General features: G+C 39.8%; 1 protein-coding gene across 1 annotated transcript; it reads left to right on the top strand.

Moving 5' to 3' along the window:
* Nucleotides 1-1913: 1913 nt before the first annotated feature.
* Nucleotides 1914-8803, top strand: CD160 (CD160 molecule). Its single transcript, XM_033862456.1, is given in 8 exon segments — nt 1914-1929; nt 2038-2100; nt 2751-2801; nt 2804-2997; nt 2999-3068; nt 7500-7526; nt 7529-7627; nt 8625-8803. Coding segments are annotated over 8 exon segments (699 nt in total).
* The last annotated feature ends 4631 nt before the right edge of the window (nt 8804-13434 follow it).

Genomic DNA, 13434 nt, shown 5'->3' with positions numbered 1-13434 from the left:
ATTTCTACCTCCTATCACAAAGGACTAATTTTTTGAGCATATAAAGAGCACCTACAAATCAATCTGAAAACACCACCAAAGACATCAACCCAATAGGAAATGGGCAACTTTATGGAAAGGGAAAAACAAATGTCTCTTGAACATGTAAAAATGTGCTTAACCTCGGTCATGATAAGATAAATATAAATTAAAACTACATTAAGGCCATTTTTCACTTCTCAAATTAGCATCATGTTGTTGGCATGGGTATGAGGAAGCATTTCATATGTTGCTGGTGGAAAGGTATGCTGGTGCAACCTCTATGGAGGAAAATATGGCAACATTTCTCAAAATTGCAAATGCATATACCCTTTGACCAGCAATGCCATTTCTAGAGATTCATCATTTGCAAAATGATGTATGTCCAGGGTAGGGTTTGGAAAAGAAAAGATTGGAAATAATCAAAATGCTCACTGATGGAAATCTATGTCAATAAATTCACATAATTATAAATACTGTGCAGCAATTTTTAAAGAGAAAGCGCTTTATGTACTGATATGGAATGGTCTCCATGACATACTGGTAAGTGAAAAAAGAAAAATGTAGAACATCATTCGTTGTTGTTATTATTGTTTTTTAAAAAAGGAAAAATAGGGAATTGCTTATATATGCACAGAATATCTGTAGAAGGGTCCACAACAACAAAGCAACATTGGTCAATAATAGATCACTGGGGAGTCGGTGTAGGAAGAAAACTTTTAACTATATACCCCTCTCTACTCTTTGAATTTTAAACCCTGTGGATGTAATTACCTATCCAAAAATCCTATCCCATTGTAGTTTGGTTACAAACTACAAAAGTGCTTAAATATATTTTTAACATCTACACAGAGGATTTTTTTTAATAAAAATATTTATTTTATATACATAGCTCTGCAATTTGCCTTTTTTTGACATGATGGTATATTATGGACATCTGCCTTTAGGCCCATATTTATAGAACTCATTCTTTTTAATATACAATATTCTATTGTGTAAATTAATCAAAATTTATTCAACCATTTCCCTTTTGATGAAAATTCAGGTATTTTCTTGGTTTTGATTTTTGTTCAGTTTGGGTTTTTTGACATGAAAATAATTTTTCTTAGCTAAAATTAGAAGATATAAATATAAAGGTAAAATAATAAAAATATTGGAAGAAAATTATAACCTCAGCCTGAGGGTAACTTACTTAAACAATAAAGGAAACACAAATGACTTAGGAAAGAGAAGTATATTGTATTTAACTACATACAAATGTAAATTTTCCTTACGGAAAAAAAGTCAAGAGACAACAAAGTGAAAGAAACTATTTGTTAAAAAAAAAGAAAAAGTGGCAACAGGTTAGTATCTCTAATATAGAGAAAATTCCTAGAAGTTGATTTTTTTAAAAACATGCAAAGAATATGAACGGGCAATTCATAGAAGAGGAAATACTAATGACCAATAAATGTATGAAGAGATCCTCACCCTCACTAGTCATAGTTTTGAAGGCAAAGCAACAGTGAGGTCTAATTTTTCATCCATCAGATTGGCAAAAATGTAAAAGATAATAACCAGTATTGGCAGGTCCCTGAAGAAATGTACATTAACTATTCTTGCTGAACATCTGAATCTCAACCATCTTTTTGGAGACCAATCCAATAACATAGTAGAAAAAAATTTTAATGTTCATATCCTTTAACCCAGCAACCCAACTTAATCTAGGGGAAAAAAATCTGAAAATATAGCCTTTAGTGTCTCCCTATGCCTCTTCTCTCTTTTCCCCTATCTTCTCTCCAGTACACCTCATTTAATTAACTGTGTTACTTCCCAGCCAGCTGACTCTCATGTCCAAGCCCTCCTCCACCTCCATCAGACTCTAGCCAACCGAGGCTACTGCCTGAAGCAGGGGGATGGTCTTGGATCCCTGTAAGGCCTTGTCTAGGAGTTCCCCTTGTGCTTTCAGAAAAGCGAGGCCAAGGACATCAGCAGAGCCAACATCTGCTTCGAGTTCCTGGGGCTCTTGACAACATGCAGCACCTGGCAGAGGCTGCTTTGCCCTGGCCATTCTGCTGGCAATTGTGGAGAACAAGCTTGGTCGTGAGGACAGCCCATCCCGAGATCCCCAGAGCAGAGACAGCCATCAGGGAAAATCCTGAACTCATGAGGGATGGATCCCATGATTTTTTTCTGGTGGGGAAGAAAAGGACCCATTCTTCTTGACACTAATGAAAGGGTGAAAAATATAGTTTCTTTTTCTTTTTTGTTAGAACTAATACTATTGCCCTCCCCACCAGACATTCTGCCCCTGCTGTATGTGGCAAAAAAGCCTGGTAATCTGGCCCTCAGGCTCTTACACACTATAAATGTATGAAATCCAGGTTTGACATCTAGATACTACAATATTTGTCAACTTTAGCAACCCACTTAACCACTCTGTGCCTCAGTTTAACTGTAAAATGGGAACAATAATACCTGTCGCTAGGGCTATACCAAAGATTAGATGTATACAAAAGAAGTTCCAGTTGAAGAGTAGAAATAAAATATAAACCAATTCTGAATTAATGAAGAACTGGGATTGCAGATCTCCCTCAGATACGGGTATAGCCTGTAGGCTACTCTTCTAAGAGGGTGGTATTTAATGTCTATGGAGCAGCCCTCATCTCTGCCTCAACATTTATATGTGAGTGAATTTAGATTACCATGTATACACCCGGCTTCCATGGCTAACACTTCTCTTCCTATTCCAGGATGAATGCACATCCTCAGTTCAACTTCCCAGGAGCGGAAGCAGCTGTGTAGCTTAAAAAAGAAGAGGCTGAGGTGGGTATGGTGTTTTTGTGCAAGGACAAGTCTTGAGACTGTTCCCCTGAGACTAGCTTGGAGCAACTGAGACTTAAATAGGATCCTGGGAAAGATGGTATCAGTGAAATATCATCTCAGTTGGTGTTCACCATAAACCAAGCCATGGCATTGGACAGTGAGACCTACCAGTGAGTGGTGTGCCAGAAGCCAGAAGCTGGATATCCGCCTTCAGGGCCATTATTTCTCTGTTTGAGTCACAGGTGGTCTCCCGATATCCCCAGTGCCACCAGGTGGGACAGTAAGCAGGGTCAACAGCTAAAGACAGAAGTAGATATTTCAGGTCCTGGATAGGCAGCCTCCTTGGAGAAGAGTCCTTCCCATTACTCAAATCCTTTTCCAACACTCCCATTGGCAAATGCTGCCTTTCCTCAAAGCATGGATACAAAGGTATCTCATTTTGTCTTTAATTTAAAAAATCCTTCTGAGGTAGCCATCCCATTTTTATTGACACTGAGACTGAATCACAGCAGGAAAAACAACTTATCCAAAGCCACTCACTGAGCAGTGCCAGTAAAAGCAGAAAGGTCTGGAATTTAGGCCTCCTGATTCCCAATTCAGTCTCTCAGAGATGTGGCTATATTTCTAAATATAGGCACTGAGCCTTCAGGCTGGGAAAGAAAGATGGATAAAATGGATAGTTGTCTTAAAGAGCATTTAGTCATAAGAAACAGAAACCCACTCAAATTGCCATAGGTTAAAGGGGGGAAAATAATAAAGAAGAAGTATAGCTAGCCCTCATGAGTTCTGGTTTCTGGAATCAGAAACCAGAAAGCCAAAAGAACCCAAAACAGTCACTGTGTCCTCTCTGGGGCAGCAAGTCCTCCCATCTCCGCATATTTCCTCATTTTGTGCATGCTCCCCTGCTCTGTTACTACTTTGGCACAGCCTAAATATGGCTGCTGCAGCCTCAGTTTTATATATATATGACTTTTTCATACTCTTAGACAATGGAGCAAGTCTTCAAAACTGAAAATTATGTTCTACTTAGAATTCTATACCCAATCAAACTACCAAACATGAGGAAAGAATGAAGACACTGTCAGTCACACAGTGACTCCAAAAAAAAAAAAAAAAATTTGCCTTTCATATGACCTTTCTTAAGGAGCTACCAGAGGATGTGCTTCAGTAAAGCAAGAAAGTGAATTGGTAGAGTGGATAAAATGGGATCCAGGAAACAAGAAATCTAACAGGGGGAGGGGATAAAAAAATTCTAGAATTAAAAAGGGCCAAAAAGGGCAGTTAGTCCTGAAGAAAGCAAAAGATACAGGACTCTGAAACATCTCTAGGGGGTGAAAATGGAATTGACCATTTCTCTGATGGCCCATGACAGATCTGACGAGGGATTAAAGACATGGATATGGAAAACTCTGTCTGTTTAAAAAAATTAAGGTGATCATCATCTCCAGGGAAAACACTAAATTTTACAAAAGGAAACATAATCATAGCACACAACTTGGCTCTGTAATAAGTAACATTTACAGAATCCAAATTATGTAAAAACTAAAATTTATAATATAATGATTTTTTTGAAAGATGCAAAGAAGGGTAGGGGTTTAAGAGAACCATATCCTCATCTTCTATAACAGAAAATCAATAGACAATGTCTAAACTATCATCAAGAGTGGTAATATTAGCATTTTATGTAGGAATATGGTAAAACACCTCAAAGAGTTGATAGTGGTTGTCTCTGAGAATAAAAAGACACTGCTATTACCTTTTATGAACTTTCAAATACTATCTTTTTGACTTTAAGAAAAATAGATGTAAATTACACCCACCCGCCCCCAAATAAAAACCTGTCCCAGAGCCTTTTAACAAATGTTTTCATCATCACCTACGGTTCGTAGTTAATCCAAATTTTCTACTTCAGTCTAGGTTGATTTCTATTTTCTTCCTTGCTTCCTGGTGTCTTCCCATCTGACCTAACTAGCTTAGCGTTCAGCACTTCCATTCTCTTCCTTATCAAACTCTCATCTTTATTGGCTCTGTGACTCTGTCCCACCCTGGTTTTTCTACTTTTCTGGCTGTTCTTTTCTCTCCTTCTCTGCCTGTTTCCTCCTCCCACCTCTCAAACATGAAAATTCATTCCTCAAGACTCATTCCCCACTCCTTCAATCTTTTCTCTCTACTACCTCTCCCAATTTCTGATCTACCCTCATGATTTAAACCTGCACCTCCTGGGACTTCCCTGGTGGTCCAGTGGTTAAGACTCCATGCTTCCAATGCAAGGGGCACGGGTTTGACCCTAGTTGGGGAACTAAGATTCTGTATGCCGCGTGGCGCAGCGCCCCCCCCCCCACAAAAATTTAAAAATACAAAATAATAAAGTCTTGGCAACGCCCTGGTGGTCCAGTGGTTAGGACTCAGTGCTTTCACCGATGTGGGCCCAGGTCAAAAAATAAATAAAAAATAAAGTCTTAAAAAAAAGAAAGCAAATCACTCAAAATCAAACCTATCCTCCTGAGACCGTATTTCTGTCCATGATTCAGTCAAAACCTTGGTTCCTCCTTTTTTCTCTTCCCCCATCCAGTCAGTTACTAAGTACTACTAGTTCTTTCCCACATTCATTCCTTTCTTTCCAAAGGTGTTTCCCAGGTCTTCATCATCTCACACTTAAAATATTCCAACAGTCTCCTAAGTGGTAAGCCCCAGATCTCAAATCTGCCCATGTTTTACTCATCTTTATACCTCCCACACCTACCTCAGAGCCTGGCACTGAGCTATTGCCTAGTAAGTGGTCCATCAACTAGATACTGTCTCTGCCTCTAATCCATACTGCCACCAGACATCTTTCTAAAATGCTGATTTGTACATACCACCCCAGAGTTTTAATGGCTTTTCACTGTCTATGAGACAGTGATTAGTTTAGCCTGGCACTGGAGGCGCTCTATCTCTATAAAATTTCATTCTACTACTTACGTGAATACTCTGTCCCAGTTGATCTCACTAATGGAAACTCCTCTTTCATTCATCTAAACTTATTGATTGCGTATCCCAGGCACGGTGCTAAGTCTTGAAGAATAGAATGGGAGTATGACGAAGCCACTGCCCCTTATAATCCAGTATTGATGTTCTCCTAATACACCTTAAGTAGTTCTACTTGTGATGGTTCTAAGATAGAAAGCCTTTATCATCCTCTCAGCATATTTAAGTATTAGAGTCAGTAAATATGGATACTCACCAAATGTGGAAATAAGGTTCCTTTCCGAACATGAAACTAATAAGGCCAACAGGTAACAGATAATATCAATAAGCAACGTCTACCATTTACTGAGTGTTTACTGCGTGCCAAGCATTGTGCTAAGTGATACATTATTTCATTTAATCTTCATGGCCTTTTGAGTTAGGTACTATTCTTGTCCTGTGACAATCAGGCTCAAAGGTAATTTGTGTAAGTTCACTCAGCTAGTAAATAATGGACAAAAATCCATATCTATTACAAAACCCAAGATTTTATTTATTTTTAATTAATTTATTTATTTTTGGCTCTGTTGGGTCTTTTTTTTTTAACATCTTTATTGGGGTATAATTGCTTTACAATGGTGTGTTAGTTTCTGCTTTATAACAAAGTGAATCAGCTATACATATACATATGTTCCCATATCTCTTCCCTCTTGCATCTTCCTCCCTCCCTCCCTCCCTATCCCACCCCTCCAGGCGGTCACAAAGCACCGAGCTGATATCCCTGTGCTATGCGGCTGCTTCCCACTAGCTATCTACCTTACGTTTGGTAGTGTATATATGTCCATGCCTCTCTCTCGCTTTGTCACAGCTCACCCTTCCCCCTCCCCATATCCTCAAGTCCGTTCTCCAGTAGGTCTGTGTCTTTATTCCTGTCTTACCTTAGGTTCTTCATGATTTTTTTTTCTTAAATTCCATATATATGTGTTAGCATACGGTATTTGTCTTTCTCTTTCTGACTTACTTCACTCTGTATGACAGACGCTAGGTCTATCCACCTCATTACAAATAGCTCAATTTCATTTCTTTTTATGGCTGAGTGTTGGGTCTTTATTGCTGCACACAGGCTTTTCTCTAGTTGCCGCGAGCGGGGCTACTCTTCGTTGCAGTGTACAGGCTTCTCATTGCAGTGGCTTCTCTTGTTGCGGAGCACAGGCGCGCGGGCTTCAGTAGTTGTGGCACGTGGCGCACGGGCTTAGTTGTTCCGCGGCATGTGGGATCTTCCCGGACCAGGGCTCAAACCCATGTCCCCTGCATTGGCAGGCGGATTCTTAACCACTGCGCCACCAGGGAAGCCCAAAACCCACGATTTTAACTTAGACTAAACTGCTTGACCCACTCCAGAAGATGGTTTTTAAATGAGACTTGGAGACACCCAACTCCAAGGTAACTAAGCTATTTTAGCTGTCTCTCTGGCAAGACTTGAGTTCCTTCAAGGTAGGCCTATTTGCATCCCCACTGTGACACACATAGATTCTATATTTATTTATTGCCACTTATGTACGTCATCATCACCACCCACAAATGTTAAAAAATACTTATGTGGGCAACGGATTATACTGAGAGGTATCCTTGGGGATCATAAAAAGGATGTCCTGAGATTATGCAAAAGGAGGTATTAGTAATTTCCAAAACTCTCTCCTGATCCACTGATTCTCTTCTGAACCAGAGAGTGAACTACACAGTAATGGGATTGAAACAGGACACCCCAAGTTTGGCCACAGTAAAGGTGCTCTCAGTTCAGGCTTCCTGCAAGAAAAGGTCTGGATGATGCTGGTCACCAGCCTAGTGGCCCTTCAAGGTATGTTCAGAAGAGCTTTTAGCACCCCAAGAAATGAGGGTGTTATACCTTTAACATCTTGATTACTCTCCAGGAGAAGGGTGGAAAGGAAGCCCAGAGTGGGACAGGGAAATGCTCCTTAGGCCCTGGCTGTCCACATGAAAACATCACACCAGTATGAAGGCAAAATCGGTCCAAAGGGACTAAAGACTTCATACTAACTAGGGGATGATAGATGAATCAGACTTTCCATTGGGTAGGAGGTCACACCCATGAGGAAAGAAAGCCTGTGGGAGAGGCAAGCAAATACAAATACCTCTACTTACTGGATGAACAGAGGGCTACAAGTTGAGGCAAGAGATGTTTGGCTATAATGTGCTGAGCAAGGCAAGAAACAGACTTGGTCTGGAGGTGGGTTTTAAACAATGCAGCTCTTCAGCAAAGGTTGATGGCCAGATTGAGTATATAAAACCCTTGTAGTTGAGTCCTCTGAGCATCGTTTATCAATGTCAATTAGTTTTCCCTATTAGATAAAAATGATATTGGAACTTGCAATGACACGTTTGCATAATCAGTAACTGATGCAGGTTTTTGCCTCTCCTTGGCATTCTTAATTCCAAGCCTTATTTAGGCCTTCCTCAATTCAGTAACTACCACTGTGCCACCAGAATGTAAGCTCTATATGTGCAGAACCTTTGTCTTGTTTACCCCAAACAAAAACAGTACCAGGCACATAGCAGGCTCTTAATAGATTTGTTTAAAGAATTTGTATGACAGGTTAGGCTTTCCATATGGTGACTCTAACCTCATGCAATGCTTCCAGGTAAATATTCCCCAATTACTCACCAGCAAATGGGTATAAGGAGGTTAAATGTTGCCCCAGTGCATGGGAATTAATACAGGACTTTCTCACTCCAAAATCCGTGCTCTCAGTGATTATCTACTACATGCTAAGCACTTTCTCTCTCAACTCCATCACCACTCTCCCCATTCTGAGATTGCTTCCTCCTATTTCCAGAAACAGGACCACCTAACACTCCCTTATTCCAGCCCCTTAACTGCAAACTATCAAAGGAAAACAAAGACCACATCTGTGATCCTTGGCAAGCCCCTGACAAGTGTAAGCCTACTCCAGTTTTCAGGGAGAAACTGGTGAACATCAAGCAGTCTGACCCTTCAGACATAATTCTTTATTGAATCTGAATCTTCTCAACGGTTAGGCTATTTCATTGGCAAATTCAATTTTATTTCTTCATACATATTAAAAACTCTAAAGAGAAAAGGAGATTGGGTCTAGCCATACAACCTACTATTGACTCCCAAGTTATGCGAGAGGAAAAAATCTCTAAGCTCTTTTTCCTTTTCTAGTCAGGTGAGGAGAATGAACTTCTGATAGGTCATTCCTTTTATCACTCTTCCCACCTCAAGACTCAGCAGAATTATGGAAGTGGTAGTGTTCAGCAGTACCAAAGTACACACATTTTCTCAGGACCAGAGAAATCATGTAGGTCAAGTTATCATGCTTACATGTGATAAAATGAGGGAACTTTCCTGGATCTCTATGCCTCCCTCAGCTCATGAAACTAATTGCAATGAGTATCCCTGTCCTATCACTGTGCTAGCCACTCAGTGCTATACACGGAAAACCAACCTTGAACTTGTTGAGTGGCATCTATTTCTTCGATTGTCTTACCTTCCAGCAAGAAGAGATCAAAGGTTGGCTTCTTTCCCACTTGCATTAGGATCAGGAAGGTTTCACAAGATCACAACTGCAACTTTAAGCAGTAGACACAACACATACAATACCTCCCCTTCTTTCCTTTTCCATTCCCTCTAGTCATAAGGGCCTATCAAACACACATCCCAGGATGAATTACATCAGGTATTTTGTTACTATTCTAAGTTTGTAGCATAAAACAAACTTAGCTTTTTCTTTCTACAGCTTTGTAAGCCTTGTGCCAGAAGAAACTTAAAAAAAAAGTTATAGAGGGACTTCCCTCATGGTCCAATAGTTAAGACTTCGCCTTCCAATGTAGGGGGTGTGGGTTTGATCCTTGGTCAGGGAGCTAAGATCTCACATGCCTCGTGGCCAAAACACCAAAACATAAAACAGAAGCAATATTGTAACAAATTCAATAAAGACTTTAAAAACGGTCCACATCAAAAAAAAAAAAGTCTTAAAAAAGTTACAGCAAGATAAATCTGACTCTCTTTAGCTTGGCATCTTTCACATTACAATATGCATAGAGAAGGAAATAACAGGGCACAGGGGAAGAGATGCTAAATATGCCAGGAATCTGGAGAACACAAGATGGGCAAATGAATGTGTTCCCTGACCTCCCCTCCTCATTGCCAGAGCAAACCTAACTTTCTTCCTACCTCAGTCACCAGTAAATAAAAAAGCAGCTCTCACAAAAGCAGCTGGTGTACAGTTCTCACTCAAATATTGGATAAGTGTGTTTTTGTACCCAAGAAGAACTTTTCCTCCCTCCCCTCCAACAAAGTAAAATAAACAAGTGAGTCAAATAAAATGAGAACACCAATGTTTTTGGAAGAAATTTTTATTTGACACTGTTAAGGGAAGAGAGAGGAAACAAGCAAAGACAGGTAGGATAGGAGAGGAAGGGCACCAGACCCAGTAACTGACTTGGCAGAAAATGAGGAAACGAAGAGACCCTGGTGTTGAACGGCATCCACATAACAGTGCTGGAGGAAGAGGAAGATTTGTGCAGACCAGACCAGGTGCTCCACAGATCTTAACTGTCTAGCTTCAACTAAGTACTTGTCAATCTCTCTGGTCATTTCTCTCTTTTTTTTTAAGTAAATGTCAAAGCAATTATCTGCAGCCTTTTCTTTTCTCTCTAAATTCATAAATCCTCTTGTCTCTTTGGACAGATAACCTCTTGTCTTAGTTAAGCAGAGAGGTGGGGGCAGGATATTCCTGCTAGGAGGAACTACATGAATAAAGAGGTAGAAACACAGACAATTTAACTGGGGCTAAACGGCAAGCCATCAAAGGGAAACAGACACCTTACCTGCGATCCTTGGCCAGGACCTGCCAAATGGGGGAGCTAAGGTTTGTGGGACCAGAGAGACAGAAGGCTGAAAGAGATGGGTAAGACCCTTATTAGTGATGGCCTTGAACCTCAAACTAAGGATTTTGGATTTTGTGTCTTATGGAGGTAGAAAGCTAGGCATGGAGTCAGAAGATCTGGATTTAAATTCTGACCCTGCAACGTACCAGCTACATGTCCTTGGGCAAATGAAGTTTTGAGATGCTACTTATCTGTAAAATGCGGTATTTCCTACTCTATCTTCTGTTTCCACAGGACTGCTCTGAGAATCAAATGAGATTCTGGATTTTAAACCCAGAACCACTTGAATTCTGACTCAGAAGTCTCCAAAGCTTTCTCCACTGTACTACACTCACTTTAATCTTTACCTGTTTTATGTGTTAGTTTTGTTTTTCTAACTAAATTTTAAGCTCACATGAGTAGAGATGTCTTTTACTTTTCACTATTCAAAGACTCTTCTGAAACCACTCAATATTATACAATCACTGGAAGTCTCACACAGAAGCCATGTCTAACTACAGAAAAGGTTTTATCCATTGTGCTATTATGCTAATTATAGTCTACATAAAAAATCTGCAGAAAGGACACATGATTGCTGGCCAAGTTTATCAAGACATTCAAGAGCATTAGACTACTAGCTCTGACTTGAACTAAGCAGAATAAACAAAGCAACAGCAAGTCAAGGGTCCCACTTCTAAAGAATTTATTTTATTTATTCTGCTTATCTCAAGATGGTTAAACAAAAATTTGAAATACTTATATCTCGGCTTTCAAAGTGTATTGATACCACTCCTTTCAAATAAGTCTATAAATTTCCATGCATGAATAGGTAGACTTCTGGACACACATCTTAACCTCAATCTATATGAGTGATTCACAACCCAAGGAATTTGAACCTCTGTGAGGCCATGTAGTTATTTTAAGAGGTCTATGTAAGCATTATCTTCAGTCTGAATAAATAATATATCTTACAAATATGTATATACTGTACTTCAACTGGATATAGATTCTGGTGTGACTAATAAAGACAAACTGATTTAAAAGCATTACTAAAATCATAGCAGCTTTTTGCTATGTGTTTTTTCCATCAAAAGATACTAAAAACACAACTATAATCTCGTCGGGAGCGAGTCTAATAATTTGGGGACCTTAAAAATGGTATATCTTATTAGAAAAGGTAAAGAACGACAAGCCTACATCTCATGATTTACAGATATAAGTGTTTCAGGTGAGAGAGGAAAGGCAACATATAGACTCCACTTCTGTGGACACCATCTAAGTATAATCTGGCAAAACACAAAGTTTATATGTATAAAATTAGAGAGTTGAGTGCCTGTAATTCCACTTATCTGGCAGGTATGAGAGATCAAAACCTCTTAATGTCCATGAGCTAAGACATTTTGATCCTGTCTCGATCCTGGAAAAGATCTCCAGTTGTACTCATTGTATTCTACACATTCCATTTTAAACCCATGGCGCAGACCTGGGGTTCCCAGCCTGAGTGCTGAGATGCTGACATTACTGCAAGCTATAATTTCCCACTGTAGGATAAACACCTGTGATATGTTTACCCCACCAAATCTTTCCCCGAACTCCCTACATCAGAACTTATGTTAGATTCATTTTGGAAACTCTCAGTAGGAGTACTCTCTCCTGCTAGTCCCCCCGCAAACTCCCAAATCTCCACTGGTTTATTCTTGTAAACAGCACCTTTATCTTCCCACCTCTCTACCACAGAGACAAAAGAGGGATTTTCCCTAACATCCAAATATTTATTCACCAGCCCTGTTCCTTCTCCTCCTAAAAATCTGTTTTCCTTCACAGATGTCAGTGGCCTGCCTAGATGAGCTCTAAGAACCAACTCTGAGGTACCCTTCACCTCCCAAAACCCCAGGGGTTGTTTTGTTGTTGTTTAAAACAGACAAACTATGATCCCCTCCTGATTAGTTTTTGTTAAGTCTGATATATCTGTATTCCTTGAGGAAATAGGACTTGGACACCAGGAAGAACGAAACTGAAGCATGCAGAAGTTCATGTGAGAAGTCAAGTTGTCATCAATAACTTATCAAGAAAATTTTTTGAAAGCAATAGATAACTGTGTCTTAGTTCAATTAATTATAATACAGAAACAAGAGATGACCAACACCCTTTCCTCAAAGCCATTTATCCTCAACCTTCAGAAATGACCAGACTTTTAGCTCCAGTGAATCCATTTGCCACACCACATAACGGGGTGCCTGCCCAAGCTAACAGTGCCCTGTAACAGAGAACTACAGAAACATGGGCCTGAGGCACATGCAATGAGAGAATCAGACTAAAGCTCCAGTCCTCTGCTGTACCCCTGCTCACTTTATCTACTTCGGTGCCCACCATATCCCTTCTTCCTCTAGAGTGAAATGTGCATATATGCATATGTCTATGAATATACACACACACACACACACACACACACACACACACACGCATATATACAAATGTGCAATACAAAGACATAAACAAGGAATTTTTCTCCTAATAACTATTTAATCCAACTGAGACTTGTTGCGGGGGGGAAGAAACAAATTCTTGCCCCCAAATCCTCCTTCCAACTTGGGAACTAACTATTGGACCAGAAGAGTACTGCTCAAGGAAAACATTTAACAAGCACTTGCTCAATTGTTATGCAGCAAATGTTGACAACTAAGGAAGCTATCTGGATACTTCAGGTTTCCCAACTCTTCAGAGAACTGGCAATAGGAAATTTGCAGGAAAATT

This window comes from Tursiops truncatus, chromosome 1 (assembly GCF_011762595.2).
Source record: "Tursiops truncatus isolate mTurTru1 chromosome 1, mTurTru1.mat.Y, whole genome shotgun sequence".
NCBI classification, from domain to species: Eukaryota; Metazoa; Chordata; class Mammalia; order Artiodactyla; family Delphinidae; genus Tursiops; species Tursiops truncatus.
This window is presented reverse-complemented; position numbering and strand designations above follow the sequence as displayed.